We start from the raw sequence: 26,552 nt of genomic DNA on the forward strand, positions 1-26,552 counted from the left end.
TAGGAAGCTGCAGTTTCTCCCAAAATGCACCATTCGTAAGCCAAAATTACACCACATGCAGAAATGAAACCAAACCCTCATTGAAGGCAATTAGATATTCATTTATATAAGCATGTTCAAGACTGGCACAACAACTTCAGCACAGGGGTAGACATCATGCTCCAAGATCAATGAATGAGAAATCTCAAAGCTTGCAATTCCACACACCTGCCAACCACAAGCATTTCTTGGACAAATTTATTGCACGCAATTTAAAGGCTGTATCTGAAAAAAAATTAAATAAAAAGAAAATCTTCTCCATCCACCACAGTCATTTTTTCTCCTGGGGGAATATATTTAATCAAATTTGTTTCATTGCAGACTCACCTGGCTGTTTGGATCTCCAAGTAAATTACATATATGTGGCACAATCTTGCTCAGTGTTAAACTCTGAGCTCCAGATCTAAAGACACAAAGAGAAGGGGGAGGGAGAGAACAAAATATGTGCTAAGTATTTTGAAATGATTTTGAATGTGGATATTGTTGTTATTATTTATTATTATTAAATTGTGAATTGGAGAAACCCAACAAGATGGGTGGGGTATTAATAATAATAATAATAATAATAATAATAATAATAATAATAATAATAATATCTTGCCCTTTCTCCCAAAGTAGCCCATGGCAGCAAAATATGCTACAAGCTCCAACTTACGCATTGAGTGTTGCAATAAGGCAGAGGCATATTCCTTCTCTAGTCCGGAAATTCTTGTGTTTGAATCCTCCCAAAATCCTGTCCCATACATACTACCACAGAGAGACAAGAAAGTAAGAGAAAGATTAACCTACACAGGCTGCAGTTTTTCGTTTTGCGATTCTGAGTCTTGTAAAGTCCAAGGAAGAGTGTCAGGGGGTTGTGTGGGCTGCTATTCACATGCATCTGAGCAGGCATTGATGGGAGTGGGACTAGTCAACTGTTAATTTTTGTTTTTCTAATAACTCCTTTTTATTGGGCGAGTGGGCGAGTAGCCCCTTCTCATACTGCCTTAGGAGGCTAACTACGCAAAACCACCACACAGTGATTCTCCAGAAAGTCCTATCCTGAACATCTACCCGCAAAAGGGGAGCTGAATGTATGTTAAGACAATTAGGACTAGGACTCATTTGGTTGCCCATAAAATAAGCATTTCAAATGCAGTGAGTACAGCCCTTTAGGTAGATTAGGTAAACAGGAACACTCAGTTGTCTGGTAACCACTTTCTCTTAGTTGGTTTAAATAGAGAATAGCTTTCCATGCCAAAAGAACTGCTAGTGTTTTGTTTGTTTCAAACAGGATGCATCTACTGGAACAAACCTAAAACTGATTTTTGTACTCCCCACCAATTTAACACTGATGCATCAGCGATGACAGCTCTAGTAGGTCATTTAAGAGTGATGCATCCGTTGAACTCTGAGCGATAACGCTGTCTCCAAAAATTGTATTTATGTGTTTAATAGCTCTCAGCTACTTTCAAGGGTTTCAAACACAAAGCCGGGTTGTCTCTGCAAGGGGTACAGAATGGGCCTCTGCAGCTGCTCCACTCACCACAGGACAAGTCTCCTGATATCTGTGCATCAAAAACTGTGAGAGATTGCTTATGCGCAGGGGAATCTCCCCAGAGATCTAAGCTGTGCTTCACACATGTAACAAGTGAAGGGGGCCTTAAAGTGAGAATGGCGTGCTCCATTAAATGCTAAATATTTGTCTTCTCAAAGTATGGAGATGAATGTCTTTGTATGCATCTACTTTGTGTACACTGTTTCTCTGTAATAGGCTATTTTCCATTAAAACATGTGCAGTGACCACAATTTTAAAACACAGTACTGTAAATATTCATGTCTTTCCTCCCCATCAACCTTCCAAGGAATTAAAATGGGATACTCGAACTGTGACTACTGCTGCTGCTGACAGATTCCAAAAATATTACCTCAGTAGAGAGATGGCCAGTTGTTCAAACAAAATGTGATAGAGGGCCAAAACATAATTAAATTTAGAATATAATATACCTGCCCTCTATAAACAATTTCATTGAGGAGTGAATTGTGAGGAACAAGCGTTTTCCAAAAAACATTGTACCTGATTTCTTACACACCGTTTACACAGAACTTATTCACCCCTGTTTTGCATGGTGCTTCCACAAAACTGTTTTGAAACCTCTTGGTCCCAAATCAGGAAAACTATTTGGAATTTATAGCCCCCAACTGAGTGTAAAATAAAAATAAAAATCAGTTTTAAATTTGTTTTAATGGGATTTGCTTCCAAATGAGTGTATATAGGATTAACATTCTTTATTGTTAAAAGCAATATTGCTGAAAGCAATTGGAGAAGGAATCTATTGCAGCAACGTATTTATTTCAAGGCTTTTCACAACAAAACGGGCAGGTAGGTGGTTCAAAATAATTCACAGGTTTGGGTGTATTCCCTAAACTGCATACAGATTTTGTGAAGATTCTAGATTCCAATTCGTCTAGTAATTTTATTATTAACTATTGCACTTCTGAAGCAGCAGACCATGACAGTTCATTGAAAGCTTTTGCCCTTGGATGCCGAGCAAAAATGCTGCCACCACAACTGCAATTCCACTGCAATTCAGTCTGCAGGATGCTGCCTACGATGGATAGGTAGCACTCAGCCTATTTGAAAAGAAGCATTTTCTAAATGACCATAAACCAAAACCTCCAAGGGATTCTTTTCTCGGGAGTTGCTTACTTGTATACTGAAGTTGATTATTTCCAGGAACTCACCTGAGGGCTAGCAGCTTGCTCCATGATTTTTAGCAGCAGTGCCTGATCCTGCTCTCGGACCGAGTCTTTCGAATCCCCCAGTCTGTCAATTAAACTCGGTAGTACTAAGGGCAAAAAGCAAGGCTGATTAGGGGGGGAAAGGGAGGGGTATGGAAAGACAGAGCTGGAAGTACAGACGAATTCTATGAGAACCCAACCCTTCCCACATATTTCAAGATGTCTTAAATAGTGGGTCTGGCAAGCTACTTACATTAATGGAACAGACACTTGCCAAGGATAACAGGCTAATGACAAGGCTACCACACCATTCTCATCAATAGATGCACATGCTGTGACTTTACCCAACTTCCCAGTGACATTGACATGCACTTGCCACATGTGCTAGCCCATTTGCATTTAATGATCAGACATTAGCAGCTGAAGTAAACCTGTGAATTGGCCAGCAAGTTCCTTTAAATAGAACCAGATACACATGGGAAGCAGCCATGGGCAAGTGCTTCCCCCCCCCCCCCCGGTCCATGTCATGTTCAAAGCAGGTCTTACACAGACCGCAAGGCCTTATGCCCCTGTCTATAATCTGCTCCACTGATGGCGAATCAGTATTACCCATGTGCATTTCCACACTTCCACATGCAACACTGGGTGCAGAATTTAGAATCTGAGAATCCAGCTTTCATTTAATGCCCCCACAACAAGAAACCCAGCTTCTTGTCCCTTTTGTTCTAAAAATAAGCTTAGAAACAGGAGAATGATAAATTGGCTTTCCAATTTAAGCAGTTTCTAAAGGAACATCACCAAACTAATGATTCTAAACTCCATGGCACACAATAAATGTTATAGAAAGAATGAGCAAAGAATATAACACCAGTGCTCAGAGATCTGCATTGCTTGCCAATCTGCTACTGGTCCAGGTTCAAGGTGTCATTATTACAATTATTACAAAGCCCTTAACAACTTGGGACCAGTTTACCTATGAGAAAGCCTGAACCCATATACACCCACCTGACAGCTTCGATTGGCAGAATTGGCACTCGTATAAGTGCCACATAATACCCATTCTGCATTGGTAAGAACTCTATTGTTGAGTGTGGCAGCACCTACACTTAGAACTCCCTGCCTGTGAAGCAGGTGCCTTCACTGTACTCTTTTTGGTACCTGCCAATAATATTCTTGTTTAGGCAAGCCTGCCTAGATGCTCAGAAATACTAGTGTGAATTTTAATCTGTTTTATTATCTTAACTTTTTGTATGTTTTAAAGTATTGCAAAAAAATTTAATCTTGATTTTGTTGCTTTAATCTTTTTGTAAACTGCTTTGAGGTTTTATTATTGGTAATATTATTATTATTATACAATCAAGTGGTGTACAATTTTTATGAAATAAATATATAAACTGGAATCCAGATTCCAGTTAACACTTTACAGCCTGTCAACATAGCTGCGGCTCAAAAGGAAAATGCTCTGGTGTGTATACATGCAGACAGTCAAGTCCCAGACTTCACAATCACAGTTGTTGCAAACTGCTATTTCTTCATAGTTGCAACAATTTAAGAAAAGGGACTGCAAGCTGGAAAATAATACCAGCAGAATATTACAGAATAGCATGCAATCAAATACTACATCTTTTGGCTCAGCTAGTCCCAATGACCTTACCTGTTCCAATTTGGGCTTTAAATCTATCTTGGAGCCGTGACACCAGCGCAGATAAGATGTCCAAGCCCAGCAGGACAACCTGAGAGAGAGAGAGAGAGAGGACAACCTGAGAGAGAGAGAGAGAGAGAGGTAAACATAAAGCATGCAAACTGAACATGAAAGTTAAGCACAATGGAATAGGGCTCCCTGCTGCTGCATTGCTACACAATACTACTTTTGAACATTTAGAAGTAGTAAATTAACAGCCATGCATCTTTAGCCTGGTGTAGGGCAATGTCTGCCTCTCCCTCCCCAAATTCAAAAGTTCACCTTAAATTAATAAATTCACAAGGTGGTCTTGGCAAACCACCATTTCTTAACTGCTGCTCAGCATCTGCAAAATTGACATAATGCACTTGTTACTTGTTATAACTACGGACAGTAGTTATTATGTTATTATGTAACTAAAGGAGCTATATTACTGCCTGTGTTCGTAGAGCCTTGCATTTGTCTTTGTGTTTGTTGTTTTGTATTTTTATCTAATGTGCTATCTAATGTGTTATTTTGTTTCTAATTTTGTGACTGACTTGGTGTGTGTCACAGAGAGGATGAGGTTAACAGGTGGCTAAGAAGTGTAAACAATAGTAAAAAGAATGCAAGTACTAGACCAAAATACTTGTTTAGAATGCCACCCCACACCCACTTTCCTGGGAGTAAGTCCCACGTGACTCAATGGGACTTACATCCAAGTAGACATATCATGCTGCTAACAGTTTCAACAGGGGGAAGGAAGTTTATTGAGAGAATGCTGGCTTCTTTCTAACACATCATCTGTTAGTAGAGGGTAGAACAAATAACTGTTGCATATATGAAACAACCTATAAAAGTGAGTTCTCGGCATTACCGTTCATTGTTAAATCACATTGCTGGAAAGTCACTCTATAAAGCCAGCCCTCGCAAGAAGTCTCCTCGGGTTGGAATGAACCTTCGACTTAACTGAGAAAACCATCAGACCCCAAATTCATGCAGCCTCCACAGAGGCTTCTGTGTGTTTGCAGCAGGAAACTTATCTACGGACTATTCCTTCACAGTGTTACTCGAAAGTAAGTCCCGGATGCGTTCAGCGTGTTTTCCTCCTATGCATCTACAAGTAAACGCCCATTTAGCTTTGCTACCTCCAAGTAAATATGCGTCTGAGGTTTGACAAAGAAATATGTTTGTGGGCTGCAGTATTTTAATTTTATTAACCCCAAAACTCTCAGCATACGATGCGATTGCACTAACTCTGCAAAACAGCAAAAGTCCTCCTTTGCAAGAGGCGTTGCCGGCTGTTCGCCACGAGCGGAAGCGAAGGACGCCTCTTCCCTCCCCCGCCCCGCCCATGTCGCTTTCGAATCCCTCTATGCAAATGAGCAGCGCTGCAATGCACTGTGGGTATCAGTCCGCAATCGCAAACACCGGCCTCAAGAGCGGCTTGCTTTGCAATACGGAACCCGGGACCCCGCGGAAGCCTCATCCCCGCATCCGAGTGAGGCGGCCGCCGACGCGCTGGCCTCAGCCGCGCACACACCCGCTCGCCATGACCTCAAGAGGTTTCCCGGCTACCCGCCCAGATCGCCGCAGCGCTCGCTCGCTAACCGTCCTTATCTTGGGGTTGCGCTACTGCTCAATGAACGTTTAGTGAGAGTAGTACTGCTAACACCTACACAACACATGAGCATCCCTGGGGTTTCTACCCCATTGAGGTGCAATTTTTGGAACCTTTACTGTCTAGTAGTAAAATAAGAATTTATAGCTTGTCGGGTACAAACCCTTTCTTACTATAAGTTTGTTAAAGAATAGTGGAAACCCAGTCAGTTTCATCCATTTTTTGAGCTTTAATAGTATAGTAAAACTCTTCACATTTCACCATATGGTTAGAAAGTTACTTATAGAAAGAAGAAGTGTACTTATCTGAAGAAGTGTGCATGCACACGAAAGCTTATACCAAGAACTAACTTAGTTGGTCTTTAAGGTGCTACAGGAAGGAATTTTTTTATAGAAAGAAAATACAGCACGCATTTTCGTTTTTATTGTGTTTTCAAATGCTGCCACTAGATGATGCTAGAGATCACTTGTAAAATCTTTTGTTAGAAAAAGCACCTTTGCTACAAGAAATATTTATAATTAATTATTCTTGTAAATATGTGCACTATTGGTGTTCCCAACATACATGGGGTGCATTTGTTCTGTTCAAGGTTTGCAATTTGGAGGACACCAGTCTATGAGCCAGAATTAGCAAATCAACACCAAATTTGAGTTATGAGCATGAGGAATGCTTAATCATGACAGAAAAAGATGCACCATTTCCTCATTTAATTGCAATTATCTTTTGCACAGCAGAGAGCAGTTTGGCAAACGAGAAAACTTCAGGCTTGCAAAGCATTGATCTAATCTTTAGGTTCAACCATACAGGCTGCTCTGCCTCCCTCTGAGGTAAAGAAATCCACTTCCATTTGCAAGGGCAGGAAAATACTCTGCAGCTTTAGCAAGAAGCGATGTAGTCATTTTCAACACATTTATCATCCATGGCCAAACAGCAGCCTAGAATTACCCATTTCTGAAAGGGGAATTGAATACCTGACCCATTTTTACAAGGCTGGAGAAGGGGGGAACTACATGGAGGATTTGAGGCCAAGCAAACTAAAACAAAACATAATCTTCAATCATAATTGATTGTTTTGTTTATAAGCACCAGCAGCATATGGGTTTTTTAAAAATCTATTTCTGCTTCACTCCTTATTTCACTATTTCTGTACAAATGCAGGTTGTTCCTGCATTTACCTCTTTCAGTTTTCAAGTTTACTAGGGGCTTAAGGAGGGAATCGCTCCTCATCCTCAAGATTTTGAAGCCATGAGCAAATTGAGTCTAAGGAAATTAACATCCCTTGCTTCAATATGTTGAGCCACCATGAAGAGAAACACCTCACACACCTCCAATCATCCAGTCGCCAACCTTTACATCCCTCCTTTGGTAAATCGACAGCTCACAGTACCTCAACTAATGAATGTTCAGTTGAGATTTTCAACCAACTATAAGGCCGTGTGTTTTTTTTCAAGAGCGTAGAAAAGCCACTTCAACCTCAGCTGAAAAGGGAACAGGGATCTTTGCAAAATAATAATAAAAATAAATAAACATCAAGTCAAATTCTGGAAGAGCAACCACACTAGTCTCAAGCAGAAAGGCAACCAAAGAAAGCACTGCCGCATCTTTATATATATAAAAAAATCCCCTCAGGAATTCAAAGTTGGAACACTTTTCGAAAAGCAAATTCGAAAACATGCTTTGGTAATGATGAAGTGGGTAGAGGAGGGCGGGAAGAGACTTGGAAAAGCTCAGGGGAGATATGAAAAAAATATAGTAAGAAAAGCCCGGGGCAGAATTAATAAAGCAAAGTGAGTCACTATTGGCACAAAAAGCAGAGGTAGCAGTTTTTGGGGTGCTCAAGAACTGTATTAGAGCAGTACCATAAAAAGGTAAAGGGACCCCTGACCATTAGGTCGAGTCGTGGCCGACTCTGGGGTTGCGGCACTCATCTTGCTTTATTGGCCGAGGGAGCCGGCATACAGCTTCCGGGTCATGTGGCCAGCATGACTAAGCCACTTCTGGCGAACCAGAGCAGCGCACGGAAACGCCATTTATTATTTTTTTTTTTAATAAATTTTTATTGGTTTTACAGCATTTTTTAAAAAGAACAAACAAACACAAAACAAAACAAACATACAAAATACTTTCAAAGATATTTTCATAAACCTCTTTTCTTGGACTTCCCCATACCCCCCCTCTCTGCATCCCAGTGTCCATATTTGAACTAGCAACTCCCAGTTGTTACTTTCTAATCTCTGTCATCTTAGTCCTCCTTTATTATCTAACCTTGTATCCCTGTACCCTGTTACTTCTAGCAACCACAACATTTTAACATTCGTTGAGTTTGTAGTAGTCCTTAAGATAGCTCTTAAATTTTTTCCATTCTTCTTCCACCATCTCTTTACGTTGGTCACGGATTCTGCCTGTCATCTCAGCCAGTGTCATATAGTCCATCACTTTCATCTGCCATTCTTCCAGAGTAGGTAAATCTTGTGTCTTCCAATACTTTGCGATGAGTATTCTTGCTGCTGTTGTGGCATACATAAAGAAATTTCTATCTTTCTTTGTCACCAATTGGCCGACAATGCCCAAGAGAAAGGCCTCTGGTTTTTTGGAAAATGTACATTTAAGTACCTTTTTCATTTCATTATAGATCATTTCCCAGAAGGCCTTTATCTTCGGGCATGTCCACCAAAGGTGGTAAAAAGTACCTTCAGTCTCTTTACATTTCCAACATTTATTATCGGGCAAATGATAGATTTTTGCCAGCTTGACTGGGGTCATGTACCACCTGTATACCATTTTCATAATGTTTTCCTTTAAGGCATTACATGCCGTAAATTTGATACCGGTGTTCCATAACCATTCCCAGTCATCTGACATAATGTTGTGTCCAACATCCTGCGCCCACTTAATCATAGCAGATTTAACTGTTTCATCCTGTGTGTTCCATTTCAACAGCAAGTTATACATTCTAGATAAATTCTTAGTATTGGGTTCTAGCAATTCGGTCTCTAGTTTTGATTTCTCCACTTGGAAACCGATTTTCCTATCCTGTTTAAAAATTTCCATTATTTGGCGATATTGAAACCAATTTTCTACTTTGTGCTTCAATTTCTCCTGACTTTGTAGTTTAACCTTGTCTCCATCCTGTTCTAAAATTTCCCAATACTTCGGCCATCCGACCTCCATATTGAGTTTCTTCACTGCTTTAGCCTCCACTGGTGACACCCATCTAGGGGTTTTATTTTCCAATAAGTCTTTGTATCTTATCCAGACATTAAATAATGCTTTTCTAACAATGTGATTTTTAAAGGTACTGTTGACCTTGTCATACCAAAGATATGCATGCCAACCAAAAGCATTATTGAAGCCTTCCAGATCCAAGATGTCTGTATTCTCGAGGAGCATCCATTCTTTCAGCCAGCAAAACGCTGCTGCCTCATAGTACAATTTTAGGTCCGGCAGGGCAAAACCCCCTCTTTCTTTAGCGTCAGTCAGTATTTTAAATTTAATTCGGGGCTTTTTGCCCTGCCAGACAAATTTCGAAATGTCTTTGTGCCACCTCTTAAAACATTCCGTCTTATCAAGAATCTGCAAGGTCTGAAACAAAAATAACATTCTAGGCAATACATTCATTTTAATTACTGCAATTCGGCCTAACATTGACAGTTTCAGATTTGACCATATTTCTAGATCTTTTTTAATCTCTGACCAACATTTTTCATAATTGTCCTTATACAAATTAACATTCTTAGGTGTTAAATAAACCCCTAGGTATTTGACTTTCTTAACCACTGTCAAACCTGTTTCCTCCTGAAACTTCTCCTTTTCCATATCTGTTAGGTTTTTCCCTAAGACTTTAGTTTTTTGCTTATTCAACTTAAATCCAGCCACCTGGCCAAATTGTTGAATTATTTCTAAAACCCTTTTCGTACTAGTGTTTGGCTCTTGCAAAGTCAATACTAGGTCATCTGCATACGCTCTTAACTTGTAGTGTTTAGCTCCGACCTGCACACCTTTGACCTGCTGGTCATTTCTTATCATATTCAGCAACACCTCCAGAACCGAAATGAAAAGTAATGGGGAAATTGGGCACCCCTGCCGAGTTCCTTTTTCTATCTTAAGTTCCTCAGTCACAACATTATTTACAATCAGCTTAGCTTTTTGTTCGGAATATATTGCAGCCATACCATTCTCAAAACCCTGGCCTACCCCCATCCCATGAAGATTCTTCCTCATAAAACTCCAAGAGATATTATCAAAGGCTTTCTCCGCGTCCACAAAGATCAATACTGCTTTAGTGTTTATATTCACCTCCAGCTTTTCCAAAATGTCTATTACATTCCTTACATTGTCCGCTAGGTGTCTTTTAGGGAGAAAGCCTGCTTGGTCTTTATGAATCTTCTCCATCAAAACTCTTTTAAATCTTTTTGCCAAAATGTCTGCAAAAATTTTGTAATCCACATTAAGGAGTGATATCGGGCGGTAGTTCTTGAGTTGGGTCTTTTCAGTCTCTGACTTTGGTATGAGTGAGATATATGCCTCTTTCCACGATTCAGGTGCCCTTTTTCCTTCAAGGATCTCATTACAAACTTCTCTTAATGGTTGAATCAACCATTCCTTCAACGATTTGTAGTATCTAGAAGTCAGTCCATCTGGTCCCGGAGATTTGCCCAATTGCATATTCTGAATGGCAGCCTCTACCTCTTGTTCTGAGATTCTCTGGTTCAAGTCCATCTTACTTTGCTGAGAGATATTTTGTAATCCATATCTTCCAAGGAATTTGTCTATATCTTCTTCATTTTGCGGGCCTTGGGTGTAAAGTTTTTTAAAGTAACTTAGAAAGCAATTTCTAATTTCATTAGGTTTAGATATACTCTTTCCATCAACCTCTAGGCTTGTAACTGTATTTAGTTTCTGCCTTTTCTTCAATTGCCATGCCAAAAGTTTACCGCATTTATTTGCTGATTCAAAAGTCTTTTGTTTCATTTGCTTTATCTTCCATTCAATCTCTTGGTTCATCAATTCCATATATTGAGTTTGATATAACTTAATCTCTCTTAAAATGTCCTGAGACTTTGGTTTTGTTCTTAATTTCCTCTCTCCTTCCTTTATCATTTCCAAGATCTTCTCTTTTTTCTCATTTTGTTTTTTCCTCTTTATTGAATTTTGTTGAATCAAAAATCCTCTCATAACAGCTTTACTTGCGTCCCAGATCACTCTTTTCTCCACGTCAGTCCTCAAATTTATTTCAAAATAGTCTTTTAAGGTCTTTTGGGCCTTCGTGAGAATCTCCTTATCTCGAAAGAGGGTGTCATTCATTCTCCATCTAAATTGACCGGTTATTGTGAGTTTCATCTCCATCTTCACGGCGTTATGGTCGGAGCAAGTTTTTGGGCAGATTTCCACTTTCTTAATCTTTGGAGCCAGTCCACTAGTAACCCAGATTTGGTCAATTCTGGTCCAGGTCATCATTGCTTGGGAGAAGAAGGTTCCCTCTCTCTCCAGAGGGTTCCTTGTTCTCCAAATGTCTATCAAGTCCATGTTTTCTGTCATTTCGAAAAAAGTCTTGGGGAGTCTCCCTTCTTTAGTGACTGTTAGTCTTTGTGCCTTGTCCATATTAGTGGAGACCACGCCATTCATGTCTCCCATGATTATCATATTATAATCCAGATAGTCCGTCAAAGTTTCATGAAGTCCCTTAAAGAAGTCAGATTTGCCTTCATTTGGTGCATAAATTCCAACAACTAAAAGTTTTTCTCCTTGTACTTGTATCTCCACAGCCAGATATCTCCCTTGTTCATCTTTAAATATCATTTTTGGAGCCCATTTCTCCTTCACATATATTACCACTCCCCTCTTCTTAACTTTGTCTGATGAGACAAATTCTTGTCCTAACCTTTTATTTGTGAGTAATCTCCTGTGGGCTCTAGTTATGTGAGTTTCTTGTAAACATATCAAATCCAATTGTTCTCTGTTCAAAATGTGAAATACTTGTCTTCTCTTCAAAGGCCCATTCAGTCCATTACAATTCCAACTAAGGAATTGCAGAGCCATCTTGTTATTTTCTTAAGGCTCCTCCAACAGCTCCAAGTTGTTGCTCTTCTTCTGACGGTGGTGGTTTTTGTCCAAACGAGAGATTCAGAATATCCAGTGCTCTCCTCTGTTCTGCAAGTACGTCCACAGTCCCCTTCTGTAGGTCCTCCTGATATCTTGCCAGAAATTTGTCTTTATCTTGAATTGTCTTTATTTTCACTTTCTTTGCCTTGTAGTCGAATGACAGTCCTTGTGGGAATTCCCACCTGAAACGGATCTGATTTTTCTTTAACAAAAGCACCAAATCCTTGTAGAAGTTTCTTAAGTCCAAGATATATTTTGGTATGTCTTTAAAGATCTGTACTGCTGAATTTCCAATTTGGAGGGCTTTTCCAAAGTGTAGTCCTAAAATTTTATCTCTTTCCTCCTTAGATCTGAGTGTGATCAAACAATCTCTTGGTGTCTTTCTATCTTGCTTTTTGCCGAGTCTAAAGGCAGTTGTGATTTTAAAATCGTCTTCCTCCAGGTCCCAGCAATCCGCAAACTCCCGTGTCAAATATTCCACAAGGTTGTCACTTTCATTCTCCGGAATCAGTCTTAATTTTAAGTTTCTCTCTTTCCTCTGTAACTCCCACAAGGCCAAGGTTGCATCATGCTCATAGACCTTCTTGGCAAGTGGCTCTAATTTCTCCTGCGTCTCTCCAGCTGTGGCTTTGGCCTCTTCGGCAATTTGACGCGTGGTGGCATTTTCCTCGACCAATTTATTTATAGATTCTGTATTCTGGTTTAATCTTGTTGATATTTCTGTTAATTTTTGTGTGTTCTCTGAAGTCTGTTTTGTCAAAGACTCCAGAGTCTGGTTTATCTTAAGCAAAGCTTCTGTCACAGCTTCCATAGAAACGGCTGCTCCTTTGTCCTGTCCTGTTGTTCCAGCTAGTCCGGCTGTTACGCCTAAGATCGAACCTCTTCTCTTTGCTTGTTGCAGCTGCAGCTGTTGCTGTTGTTGTTGCTTGGTCTTGGCTCTTGTAGTTATCTCTTCTTGTGGCCCACTCATGTCAAGGTCAATTCCCACGGGATTTATTCTCCCTTGGAAAATTCCACTGTCTTAGGCCGTGCTGGACTTCACTTTATCCTCTAGAGGGAGCAAATCAAAATGGCCATAGAAGGAAATTTCAAAATACATGAACAAAGGAGACCTTCCAAGATGTAGAAAGAAAGGAGATTAACCCAGTCAAAATCAATGTTACTAAAGTCTTATAGCTTCCAATTGCCACAGTTGCCCAGTATACTGTTTATACTGTTTCTTCTTAAAATGTACAAAAATCAGGCACTGTGGAAACTTTGTATCAAGGTGTCACTTCACAGGGAAAAGTCAGCTCAATGTACTAAGAAGGCAGACCGTTTCAGACTTTCAAGTAGATGAGATAGCAGAGGTTTTTTCCTTCAAATAAGTCATGCAGTTAATGGTCAAATTCGCCTCCCCTCTGCCCTGCTTGCTAGAGGGGAGATCAAAGGTTTAAATGTCCGGTTTAGCTGATCAAAGGATGAATTTAAACGGATGCAGGTTTAGAGCTCCGTTGCTTTCACTTTCATGCGGTCGGGGGGAGGCAGACTTCCTTTGTTTAAATCTCCCCCGTTTTTAGCCCAATTTTTAAAATTAAGAAAAGTCCCAGTTATTTTTCAGTTCTTACTCACGGGGAATCAGTCCGAATTTCTTTTCAGGAAGGAATCGGCGCTCTCCGCTTATGGCGACGCGGCTTCACTTCGCAGGCTGGGTAGCGACTCTCAGCACCGCGCTCACTCCCGATGTCGATCCGTAGCCTTTAAAAAGGCTCTTTCACGGTACCGGGGGGCGCAAAGGTGCCCACCGAGTCTCCTTGTTCTCAGGCTTCAGCGCCTGGGATTTTAGGGGTCCCCCGCTTGCCGTAGCGGGTAAGACCCGAACTTGCGAAGCAGTCCTTCTCCGGAGCTCGGAGGTAGGACCGCCATTAAGCGCTGGCACCGACCGGAAGTTTGTCCGGAAACGCCATTTACCTTCCTGCCGGAGCGGTACCTATTTATCTACTTGCACTTTGGCGTGCTTTCGAACTGCTAGGTTGGCAGGAGCAGGGACCGAGCAACGGGAGCTCACTCCGTCACAGGGATTCAAACCGCCGACCTTCTGACTGGCAAGTCCTAGGCTCAGTGGTTTAACCCACAGCGCCACCCGCGTCCGTCAGAGCAGGACCATACTAGCCAACAAAAATGTAACAAAAGAGTGAACTGTGATAATATCTCTTGCTTGTCTGAATTTTGTGTGTATACGTGTGGACGGAAACCTGTGGCTTGAAGGCGGCTGGAATGCAGCCTGCCCAGTGTTGAGGAACATTTATCAGAAAGGTTAGGAGCTACACCTTTTGCCCTTTTGGCCCTTGGCCCCCCACCCTGGAATGTTGCCCATGGAGGAATATTGCTCTAAGACTGATAAATGTTCCTCAACACTGGGCTAGAAGATGAGAAACAAAGTGTGCATTGGGGGAAGCTGGCTGCTTGTGAAACCCTGCAGTCTGCGTTTGGTCCCAGCCTTAAGGTGGAATAGGGGAGGAGGCAGCAGACATTCAAAAGAGGCTCTGTTAGGTGCCATGGAGGTTTCAAGTTGCATCAAGGGCAGCTGCTGGAGAAGTAACAAACTACCGTTTATCTCACATGTTTGGAAATATCAAGATTCTGGAAATAGGTGCACTTACCCCCTACGGTGACCTTTAGATAAAGCCTAACCTATGCATGCAGCAGAATGAGTTGGCTGAGTAGACAGCAGCACTTCAGATTACAGGTGAGGGAGGCTTCTGAATGCATTGTGACATGAAAAACAAAAGCCTACCAAACAAAATTGCAAAACTAACACAGCATGGAGATAAATGTTCTACTGCAGCTTTCTTTTTGCAGGGAGTTTGAGGGAAAGAGCTACCGTAATTCACACTTGGTTAAACGATGGCTTACTGGGAAGGAGTGACATTGGCTCAATCTCCCCAGAAGCCTCCACATTTGTACCAAGCCATGGTGTTTGACTGTTTCACAAGTTCAGTAGAGCAGGAGCGGAACCTACCAGGGTCTAATTATAAAAACAATTACGGTAAATTCCCAAATCTACTCCCAGCTTCTAGGATCAGACAATGGGGACACAGTTAAGCCATCTAAGACTTTTTAGCTATTTCCTTGACTAATCAGCATTTAAAATTAGCTAAGGGGTCAGGCTATCACAGCAATTATCCAGCTACTTCCAAAACCTGAGGTAAGAGTGATACAGCACCATTGTCTCACTTGTGAAGATCGAGAATAGACTGACAGGCCACTAACTGAGTCCACAGCAGTGTCAAAAAGTATCAGTTCAAAAGGCAGGTTCATTAGTGTAACTACGGCCAACACTGGGTTAACCATAACACACTCTCTCTCTCTCTCTCTCTCTCTCTCTCTCTCGCACACACACACACACACACACACACACACACACACACAAAGTCATATATTTGGGGCTCTAAAAATAAGCATCTGTAGATACCGTATTTTTCGCCCTATGAAGGGGAAATGTGTGTGTGCGTCCTATGGGGCGAATGCAGGCTTTCGCTGAAGCCTGGAGAAGAGCGAGAGGCATCGGTGTGCACCGACCCCTCTCCCTCTCCAGGCTTCAGGAAGCTATTCGCAAGCCTTGCGAGCCCGGCGGGAGTTCTCCGTGGGCTCGCAAGGCTTGCGGGCAGCAGCCTGCAGCCTGAAGCACGGGGCGCCCTCCGGAGGATGCCCCGTGCTTCGCGCAGGTGTCTGCAAGCCTTGCCGCCCGGGGGGAGTTCCCCCGGGCTCGCAAGGCTTGCGGGCAACAGCCTGTTCTGGGGGCTGGGGTAGGGGGAAGCTCGGGCTCCCTCCACCCCAGCCCCGCGCCTTGGGGGGGGGGGAATAAATTTTTCCCCTTTATTCCCCCCCCAAAAAAATCTAGGTGCGTTGTATGGGCCGGTGCGTCCTATAGGGTGAAAAATATGGTAAATCACCCCTTAAGCCACATGAAGAAATCCAAGCTATATACTTACAATGGGGGAAAAACATATATAGGGCTTTTTGATTAGATAGAAATAATTTGATGTAAGCAAGTCAGATGTGCTATGTCTTGACTTTTCAGCCCTTGTGACAAACCAGCTGCCACTAAGGGGTAACTCTTTAAAAAAAAATCAAAACAGGACCCACATTTGTGCAATAGCAGAAGAATGAATTCTGGCTAATATGCAGCTTGATCTAGCTATTCCTCACTATAAAACAGAACATACATTCACCTGAATGATCTGTCATGTCTTTATCTTCTTATTATGACAGGTCCTTGATCTTTTGGCTCCTGAGATTCTTTTTAAAAATCTACCACCAAACAGTGCAGAGTGAAAAGGCTAAAATACTTGCGGTTAGCATTACATCTCCTTGATTGGTTTGCAATTCAGCTCTTTCACACACTGTTCAAAATTAAATATTGCTACTAGCTCGTGAAATGAAAGTCAGAATTCCTGGACCTAGTACCCTCTCCAGATGTTTTGGACTACAACTCACATCAAGGACCTGGGCTAAGTGGCCCCTTTTTGCAGCCTTACAGGCGGGTTGGGGGAGGAGGGGCAAAGAGAATTACAGCAAGGGTGTATACATGGAGGAAAAACAGGACATGGGAGGGCTGCAGCTTTAGTGGAAAAGCAGATGCCACACATGCCCAAAGTCCCAGTAGGGCTAGGAAAGACTCCTGCCTGAAAGAGGAAGCAAGTCACTGGTCAACAATATGGAGCTAGGTTTGGTCTGACTTGTTATAAGGCTGTTTCCCACATTCCTAAAATCAAGGCCACTTCAGGAATGCAGGCTGTCAATTAAGTCTAATCAAGTAGTATACTTGGGCCTCTTCTATCTACCCAGCCTTCCTAAGCTTATCTTCCAATCAGTGAACATCCAAAGCCGTGAGCATCTGCGAACGGGTCGTGATAAAAAGGATCGCCTCCCACTTCACCTCAATTTTCTCCCAAAACATATTGTGGAAGTGTGCGTTGTTGTGAAGTTTTTGTTCATGCACGTGAACAAATTTGGAAACATTGCCGGACACAATAATATATATGGAAAAAATGGAGTCTCAACAATTAGCACCAACATTAGAAGGAAGTGTCAGTAAGTGCTATAAGAGTGCCTTGTACACTATAAGCCAGGGGTTGTCAACCTGATCCTTACCGCCCAGTGGTGGGCGTTTCAGGATTCTAGGGGAGGGGCGGTAGGGGGTTCTACGGCACAAGCTGAATCCTCCTTCCATCAAGCACTGGTGGGCGGTAAGGAAATTTTACCATCAAGAAAGATGCATTAGTGGTGGTAGGTATAAAAAGGTTGACTACCCCTGCTATAAGGGTCTTCCATCACCCTTAATTCTTTACTGAAGTGCACAGAGAGTAATTTGGGATGGGGGGCGGGGCGGGTAAGCAATACCAGTGGGATATACAACTGTTTACCGGTCAGTGGAGTTCTCTTTATAAAGCCTGAAGCCTCTCTGTTTTGAGAACATTTTTGCTTTAGGAGCTGAAATGTCATTAGCGCAATTAAATTCCCTAACAATGTGACTTTTAAATCTCAGACAGGAGAGTTCAGAAATTCACACTAGATGTCTATTTTGGAGATATCTACTTATTTGAGGCCTATGTCACCGAGCCACTGCCTTTCTGCTGTGCCATTCCTCCAAGCTCTCAAGAGACAACCATATTGTGTGTCACTCTACTCATATTTGATTCCAGTAAATGTGACAAACTGCATTTGAGAGCAAAACATTGCAGTGCTTGAAGCTGAGAAAAGTATCCCAGCGGTATTGGCCCAATGGCAGTTCTGGAGCATGCTTATTGTTAAGAGTTACTGCAGTCTACAGGTCCTCATCCAGTGCACATTCCTTTTCTAATGCTACAATAAGCAGTAGGAGAGCTAGACATGCAGCCAGATCAGCAATGCCCTTTGTTTAGAATGCAGCTCTGGTTCTCAATCTCCTTTTAGCCTCCAGCAGCTAGCATACTTAAGCCAAGAAGCACTGTTGCTGAGCAGCATTGTGGTGGAACAAGTAAAAGCAGCAGTGCACAAGAGAGATAGAGACGAGAAGGGAGACCCGTTCCCGACCTCACTATTACTTCTACAGTTTGTCCAAGCCTTGGCACAGCCTTGGCACAATCTTGAAACTTGACTTAGTTGCCTATTTATGATCTCCCGGTCATTATTTCTGAACCCTGATTTTTTTTATTTTTTATGTTTAAGGAACCAACAACTAAAATTACTTTTGCCATGTTACATATTTATTCACAAACTCACAGGCTGAATCATTTCGGCATCTATAGGCGACTGAGCCAACTTAGGGTCTTTTGCACACAGCTTCATTTTGGCCTTTGTACAATGCTCTCTCAATTCTCTGTCGACTAACAATAGCGTCTGTCAGGTGAAATTAGACGCGTATGAATTCCAAGCACAGCCCTTCTGGGTGCTAGGGTGGGGCTCTGCTATTTCTGTCACTGCATCCTGGTAAGAAAATATGTTTTAAAAAAGCCTTGGGCCCCAATAGTATTAAGGTTGCTTGCCCTTTCCTGCCCTCATACTGTACAACTCCCCTCTCCTGTCAGCAGTTCATAGGCTTTCTCCAGGTCCAGCTCCTACCTAGACCCTCTTCCCTGCTCTGTTTGTACTCTTGTTCCTCAAAACCCAGTTCCCCAAGTCTTCCTTCCCAGCTCACACTCTCTCCAAAGCTCACCAGTCCAGACTTCCTTCTAGGAACAGACCTCAACTTGTCTCTCTGACCAATGCATTTTGCTGTGTCCTTCATTTACCTGACCCTGAAGAGAAGACTCAGAGCCCTTCCAGTAGATGGCTTGGGATACCACAACATCTGCACAATACAGAGAAGGGGAATAACTGTGCAACTGTTTACACACACAGGCTTTGTAAGGGGTACTGAGGTGCTAGGGTTATGCCCCTTGTCAGTAACCACTGACAAGCAAGCCACCACATTCAGCACAGCAACTTAACAGTAGCTCAATATACCAAGCAATGAACAACAACATCATGTTCATCAGCTACAAAATACTGTGGTAGAATACAGGATAAGATGGGGCTGGGTGATCTTTTTCTCTGCTAAGGGCCACATGCCCTCAGGTGTAATCTGTCAGGGGCTGCCTACCATCAGCCGACAAGGCCAGAGGCCTCTCATTTAAGATGGATGAGTGGGGAAAGAGGGGAGAACACCTTTAATAGTTGTGTCCTAGATGAAACTGTCAACCAGGTGGGCCACTGCTGAAATCCTCTCCTATACAAAACCATTGAAAGTGCAGGAACCCTCCCCTCTTTTCCCACCCAGCCACCCCACACCCTTCTCTATCTTCACCCCAAACCTCTTTTCTCTCTTTTTCTACTACCACCTTTACCATCATGTCACACGCTTGAAATTAGACCATGGACCAAGCTTGCCCAGCTTGCTTCAAGGGAAAGGGGTGTGGGTTGTGGACAAGAAATAAAGCATGCACTCATTTGTACAATACAGTGACTATGCAGAAGGAAAGCCCCCAACACAGACGACAAGATGAGAAGCTGGGTTGTTCCCTTGGCACACATTGCTCTGCTTTAATAAATCTATACTCGGGTTTCAGTTTCCAATCTGACTGTGTCTATTTTTAACCTTCTTGACCTTCTGCATTAAGCTGAGGGATGAGAAGACAAGAGGTGGAAGAGAGATGGGTTCCTTTCATTGATCGGGACACAGTAAGCATCTGTGAGTAAGTTTGAAAAACAACAGCAGCAGCATCTGGCTAATCACACTTTAAGCACATGAACACATGCACATAAGCAGGCATAAGACTGAATGCAGGAGAACTAGTTAAAAGACAGTCACACCTAAAGCCAAAATTGTGTATAGTCAAAACATATTGGGTGTAATGGCAGGCAGGATTGCCAAAATCCTTTTCCCCAGAAGCCTACCTCTGTTCCGTCCCCTTTTAATTTTTTTTCAGCTGCCAAGCGCATAAAGCTAAATGTGCACAAGTTAAATGAACATAGGCTGGGGGCTTATTGTATACAATATTATGGGCATGGTCCATTCCTTCCCTTGCTGGGTCCCTTCTTAAACGTTATCCAATTGGACTTTTCTCACCACAAAACAATCAAAAGGGTATTTCATTCAGCAATTCAGAGTTTAGCTTAAGACTAATGGGAAAGGTCTAGTCAGAATATATGCAGGCATGCATAAATGTGCAAAGTGTGTATAATACCACATTTATAAAGAACATGGTAATCAAGCAACCCATTGCTGCAGCTGAATGGTCAGTGCAGGTTGTCAAAGAACCAGTAGTCCTGTCACCAACATTCAGTGGCAGATCATCACCACTCCCTCTAATAGCAAACTCAGGTGATTGAGTGCTGAAAAGACAGAAAGGGGGGGGGGAATGTATCAACATGCTTGGTTGAAGTAATCAGCATGTAGAAACAAAATCCTTTAAAGCAAGGAAAGGAAGTTGGTTAGCAGCTGAAAAAGAAACCTAGGAAAAGTTGGTGGGGTGTGAGCAAATGAAGGAACTTCTCTTGGGTTGGGGAATGAAAACACTGAAAGGGGACAGCAGTATAAACACAGTCTTTTCTTTTTTTAAAAAAATGAGAATTTGAGGATTATGGCTTATTTGAGGATTATCGTTCTCACTACCTCCTTTCCTGTGGACACCCATGGGAGAGGAGAGAGAGAAAAGAGCCACTTTGTGTGAGCTCTTTTTACAGACTCCTGAAGGATGTTGTGGTTGAGTAGCTGGAACTCTGAGCAGAAGTACTTTCTGGCAGGAGGAGACTGATGCACTGCAATATTTTGTTTCAGGTCCCTCTTGTACACCCCTGCTGTGCATTAATCTATATAGGCCCAGGAGCACAATAGGAGCAGGCTTGCTTTGATAGTCACAGCTCAAGGCCCCTGAATCTATTTTAATGCTTAGTGTTAGAACATGCAGAGTAAAAAGAGGAGAGCCTCTGAGAAGGTACAAAGCACCTTCCATGCACTATGTGCACTATGCATTTTTAAGCATTTTAATATGCAATCTAAAGCACAATACAACCGCTGTTTAGGATCAATCTAGCCATCAACTGATTAAGCCCCAATTCTATCCCTAGATAGTGGTCATGTAATCTGATGGCAAAGGTATACTTTTCCCACCTAAAACATAGGCACATATGCACACTACATACACATAACATATCCTGTATAGCAATAATCATATATTTTTTAGTAGCATTGTCCTTTTAAAGCATTTTTTCCTTGCTTTTCCTTTGATCTAGCATCAAAGATGTATAAAAACTTGAAAGTCTGTTTGTGATGGGAGCTAGGTGAACAGACTCTTATAGTTAGAATTGTAGGGCGTGTGCTTTTTAATACAGTAAACAAATGCTTACTTTGCAAGAACATTTCAAAAGGGGAAAAAAGGATTTATGGCATATTGAGGTCGGGAGTTTCATTACTCCCGGCATTCAATAACTGAGTTCCCTCCCTTTATTCTCCCTTATGGGGAAATCAGTAGCAGAAATCATACTTTTAATTCAGAAGGTTCCCAATCCAATCTCTTGCATCTACAGAAAAAAAGAAAATATTGGACAAAAAACCTTTGCCTAAGATCCTGTAGAGCTGCTTCCAGTCCCTGGTTTGCACATCATATTAAGCTGCTGTTTTAAACCAAGTATAGGTTTAGCGTGAACAAACAGGCTCATGGTTTGTTTCCCCCGACTCTGGCTTGTTTTGTCTGTAGGACAGCAGCAGGAGTGGAGGGAGAAGCGTCATGTGAACTTTTGAGCAGCATGCATCGGCGTGCTGCTCGTTCACATTAAACCATAGTTTGCTTTAAACTATGGTTTTTGTGATGCATGAACCAGGCCAGAGTTGACAATAGTGGGCTAACAGATATTCTGACATTGGACAAAAAGGGAAGGGCCATAGCTTTAGAAGCAAACAATCCCAGGTTGAATCCCTGGTATCTCCAGGTAGGCTTGGGCAAGGTCCTTGTCTAATGCACTGAAGAGTTACTGCCAGTCAATACAAACCTAGTTGAACCAATGGAATAAAGGCAGCTTCCCATGTTCCTTAAGTCACAAATGAAGGAAGGATAGTTGGTCTGAGGTAGCTTTTCAGTGATGCAAACTTTTATATCTGGGGACACTCAACCACATTGCCAGCTTGCAAGATTCAATAGCCATGGCTAATGAATAAGAAGAGGCTCTATGGATTGGCCAACTCAGCCATGCTGACTGGGCCTGATGGGAGTTGGAGTCCTACAGCAACCAGAGATCACAAGGTTGGGAAAGGAGGGCTCTTGTAGCCCCCCCTTTGCTAACACTGCAAATCTGGAAGATACAGCTCATTTATTATGGTTGTTTGTTTGTAGAGATATTCCACTGTTAGTAGCGAGCCACGTTTATCTGAAGGATATTTTTTAAAGTATCCCTGAGCTATCCAATCAGACCACACAGAGTCTACTTTTCAAATGTAACGTTCATGCAACGCATATAAAGTTCGTGACAAGTACATACTTCATTACAGGTGTGCGCTGAATATTAAAGGCATGAGAAGAAATCAATTTTTATAAAATCAGTCTTTATATGCCTGATTAAAGGCAGGTTTTGCTCTGAGGAGTGCAACAACTGAAGCTCATTAATTTTTAGTGCACGAACTGAAAATTTATACTCTTAGAATCATACAATCTTAGAGCTGGAAGGGACCCCAAGAGTCATCTAGTCCAACCCCCTGCAATGCAGGAATCTCAGCTAAAGCATCCATGACAGATGGCCATCCAACCTCTGCTTAAAAATCTCCAAGGAAGGAGAGTCCACCACCTCTCGTGGGAGTCTGTTCCACTGCTGAACAGCTCTTACTGCCAGAAAGTTTTTCCAAATGTTTAGTCGGAATCTCTTTTCTTGCAACTTGAAGCCATTGGTTCGAGTCCTACCCTCCAGAGCAGAAGAAAGCAAGCATGCTCCCTCCTCCATGTGACAGCCCTCAAGATATCTGAAGATTGCTATCGTATCTCCCCTCAGTCTCCTCTTTTCCAGGCTAAACATACCCAGCTCCTTCAAGCGCTCCTCCAGGATGATGACAAACCATTAATGAGTACTAATTAGGTGGGTTTATAGCTGATTGACTGACCGAACCCAACAGTTACCTCGTTTAACCCACATTTTACCAGCTTCCTCGCGAGAGTATCATGGGGGACTTTGTCAAAAGCCTTACTGAAATCAAGATGCATTATGTCCACAGCATTTTCCTGATTCACCAAGTTTGTAATTCCATTAAAAAAAAAAATCAGATTAGTCTGGCATGACTTATTTTTGAGAAACACATGCTTGGTCTTAGTAATCACAGCATCCTTTCCTAAATGCTCACAGACTGACTGTTGAATTATCTGTTCTAGGACCTTCCCGGGTACTGAAAAGATTTGAACATGGCACTTGATAACAATAGAAGGTTTTCTGTAACAGTTGGAAACATGCCATTTTCATGCAGGTTTAAAGGCCAAACAGAAAGGATGGAGATTCAGAGCCACTCCAAAATAACTGTATTCAGCTATATAGAATCTACTGTATGCTATAGACAAGCTCACAGTATACAACATGTACCCAATTGTACCCAGCCAACCTTATTTTTATAAATGGGTTTCCCTTTAATGCTTAAAAAGAAGTTTGCATTCAACTATATTTGGTCAAAGTCAGAACAACTGAGAATATATTTGCTGCCTGAGCAGCTGCTCTGATGAGCAGAAGTAGCATTTTAAGTTATAATTTGAAAAACCATTTTCAACTGTAATCTATACCAACACTATAGGCACGGCAAATGCAAACAGGGAAAGCCAAATCATTGTACAGTGGTACCTCAGTTTATAAACTTAATCTGTTCCGGAAGTCCGTTTTTAAACCAAAACCGTTGTTAAACCGAGGTGCACTTTCCCTAATGAGGCCTCCGACTGCTGGTGCCCTTCCACCGCTCAAATTCCGTTCTTAAACTGAGGTGAAGTTCTCAAACCAAGACACTATTTCCGGTTTTGCAGAGTTTGTAAACCAAATCGTTCTTAAACCGGACAGTTCTTAAACCGAGGTACCACTGTATAAGCCTAGTTTGTTGGTACTCCATTGGTAGGAGTAAAGATTTGGGAATTCGAGCGTTAGATGTCCAGGTGAGAGAGGAACACTATTAGTTTTTGAGCATGTTTGGCATCTTTATTTCTATCCCCTTGGAGATACAGTACAGTGGTACCTCAGGTTAAGTGCTTAATTCGTTCTGGAGGTCCGTTCTTAACCTCAAACTGTTCTTAACCTGAAGCACCACTTTATCTAATGGGGCCTCCTGCTGCTGCCGTGCCACCGGTGCACGATTTCTGTTCTCATCCTGAAGCAAAGTTCTTAACCCGAGGTAATATTTCTGGGTTAGCGGCGTCTGTAACCTGAAGCCTGTTTTATTACTTGCTGCTCTCCTTATTCTAATCTGCAGTTGTTGTGCATTGTCTTATTGCTATTGTGGTTAAATCTGTGGATTTTGTAATTGATTTTAATTGCTAAATGGTGGGTTGGCCATGCTGGCTGGTTACTGTTGATTGGTCAGTTGTTCAATGAAGCAAATACGCTTCAGGTCTTGGGACTGCTTCCTATTTACGGATTAAGTTCGTAAACCAAGGTACCACTGTACTCCATTGAAAAGGCACGTGGGCAGTGCAGGCTAAGCTATCCACAAAATGGGACAACCCTTCCTGTGGCACCAGTGCACCAGTGGCAACCCACAACCTGAAGCAGCCATCTGAGAAAGCCTTTGACGTGCAGCACCCAAAGTTTGTGCCCCATGAGCAACAAAGAAAAGGGCTCGCTCAGGATTAAACTGGTCCAATTATTCTCAACAGCAACCAAAGGGCATGGGGTTGCTGTTGTTGGCATCCATTTGACTCGAGACACAAGGGAGTGTGCCTCCGGGGGGTGAAGTCAAACCACTGAGTTAGCAGTACTGAAGTACCTGGGGTGCAAGGCTGGTCCTGTGTTGCCCAGACGACAAGACCCCCTTCTCGGCCTCGCGGGTGTAGTCCAAAGGAAAGCACAGCAGTATATTTGGCACCAGCTTGGGTGCAGGAGTTGCTGGAAGGAGGCGTACAAGGCACCATCCAACCGTCTTAGGGACTCCACTCCAGATTTGTGTAGGGTTTACTGCTTAGCCTTTTCTTCTCCCAAAGATATCCCACAAGGCAGAGGGCATTTAGGATCAAAGTTTACCTTCTCCTAGATGGGCTAGCTTCCCAGGTTGAGGAGCCCCATCTGCCCCTCACTTCCCTCTACAGCACATGCAAACACTACCCTCATTGACCACTGGACCCAGTATTGAACTCGTCCACTCAATCACCTCAATATTCTTGGTGTTCCAACAGCTGCTTTGATTATAAATCCTGATCACTCTGAAAAAAGGTAATCTGCCACTATATATACATATATATATAACAATATCCTTCCTTATCTAACAGAACATGTGGATGAGATCTTTTCTGTATTACACAATGCAGGTAGCCATTCAAAGTCTTCCATTAAGGAACAATTAGCAAAACTGAGAGAAGGAGAAGAAACCCTTATCTTTTGATTTCTATGACAACGGCAGAAAGAAACTCTATTAGATTTATCATAATTATCCCTTTAAAAACCAGTCTTTTCCACCCCTGGAACTAGTTCTGCAGACAATGGGATTCAAAAGGTAAATGATTCCAATTAAGAGGGATGCCAGTGAATGATAATGTTACAGATAGCATTACCAAAAAATAAAATAAAATTCAGCATATCAAAGTAACAGATTTAATAGAGAGACAATAGGCTGGGCAGCCTCCACCGGAACATACTATAGTATTTACAAGGCAACTCTTGTTATCTGCCACTGAAAGGGGATATAAACAAAAAGAGCAAAGCATGGCTGTGAGTCAAATGCAGCACAGCACTTCCTCACTTGTTCCATTCCTTCTACATTCCATGCGCTTCTTATAGGACACATATTCAAGATCATCTAACAGGGATCAGTTACCCTTTGACCACTCTGTCCTATTCACACCCGCTGACTCTGTCTCCAAGAGTTAATTCCACTCACTCGCCCACATAATCCATGCATGCTATGGGGAGTCCAATTTGTAGTACAGCAGTTTCATATAAAACAAGCAGTGTCAAGACAGGTAAGACATGCAAGATGCCAGAACCACGTTCATAGCCGACTATCCCTTATATCCCACTTTAGGTGGATCTTATATGTGGCAGCTCTCAAGAAGTGCTGGATATCCACTCCTGTGCTGACAGAACTCTCAGGACATGCAGATGTGATTCTGCAACATCATTTAAGAAGTTTCCTTAATTTTTCATTAAATCAGCACCTAAGCCTGACAAATAACATGATGATAGCTCCCTTCCCCTATTGTTGAAAGCCCTATCCAGCCACCTTGTTTGGTGCTTCTC

General features: G+C 42.2%; 1 protein-coding gene across 7 annotated transcripts in view; it reads right to left on the bottom strand.

Moving 5' to 3' along the window:
* The window catches only part of CLASP1 (cytoplasmic linker associated protein 1), a 170,786-nt gene that overhangs the window by 110,345 nt on the left and 33,889 nt on the right, over positions 1 to 26,552 (bottom strand). For all 7 annotated transcript variants that reach the window (XM_081206379.1, XM_081206382.1, XM_081206381.1 and 4 more), the window contains exons 3-6: positions 4,415 to 4,493; positions 2,764 to 2,867; positions 695 to 786; positions 367 to 442 (exon numbers count right to left, since the gene is read on the bottom strand). In XM_081206379.1, coding sequence (XP_081062505.1) covers positions 367 to 442; positions 695 to 786; positions 2,764 to 2,867; positions 4,415 to 4,493 — 351 coding nt within the window. The remainder of the gene's footprint in view (positions 1 to 366; positions 443 to 694; positions 787 to 2,763; positions 2,868 to 4,414; positions 4,494 to 26,552) is intronic.

Source organism: Podarcis bocagei, assembly GCF_964188305.1.
Source record: "Podarcis bocagei genome assembly, chromosome: 1".
In the NCBI taxonomy this organism is placed as follows: Eukaryota; Metazoa; Chordata; class Lepidosauria; order Squamata; family Lacertidae; genus Podarcis; species Podarcis bocagei.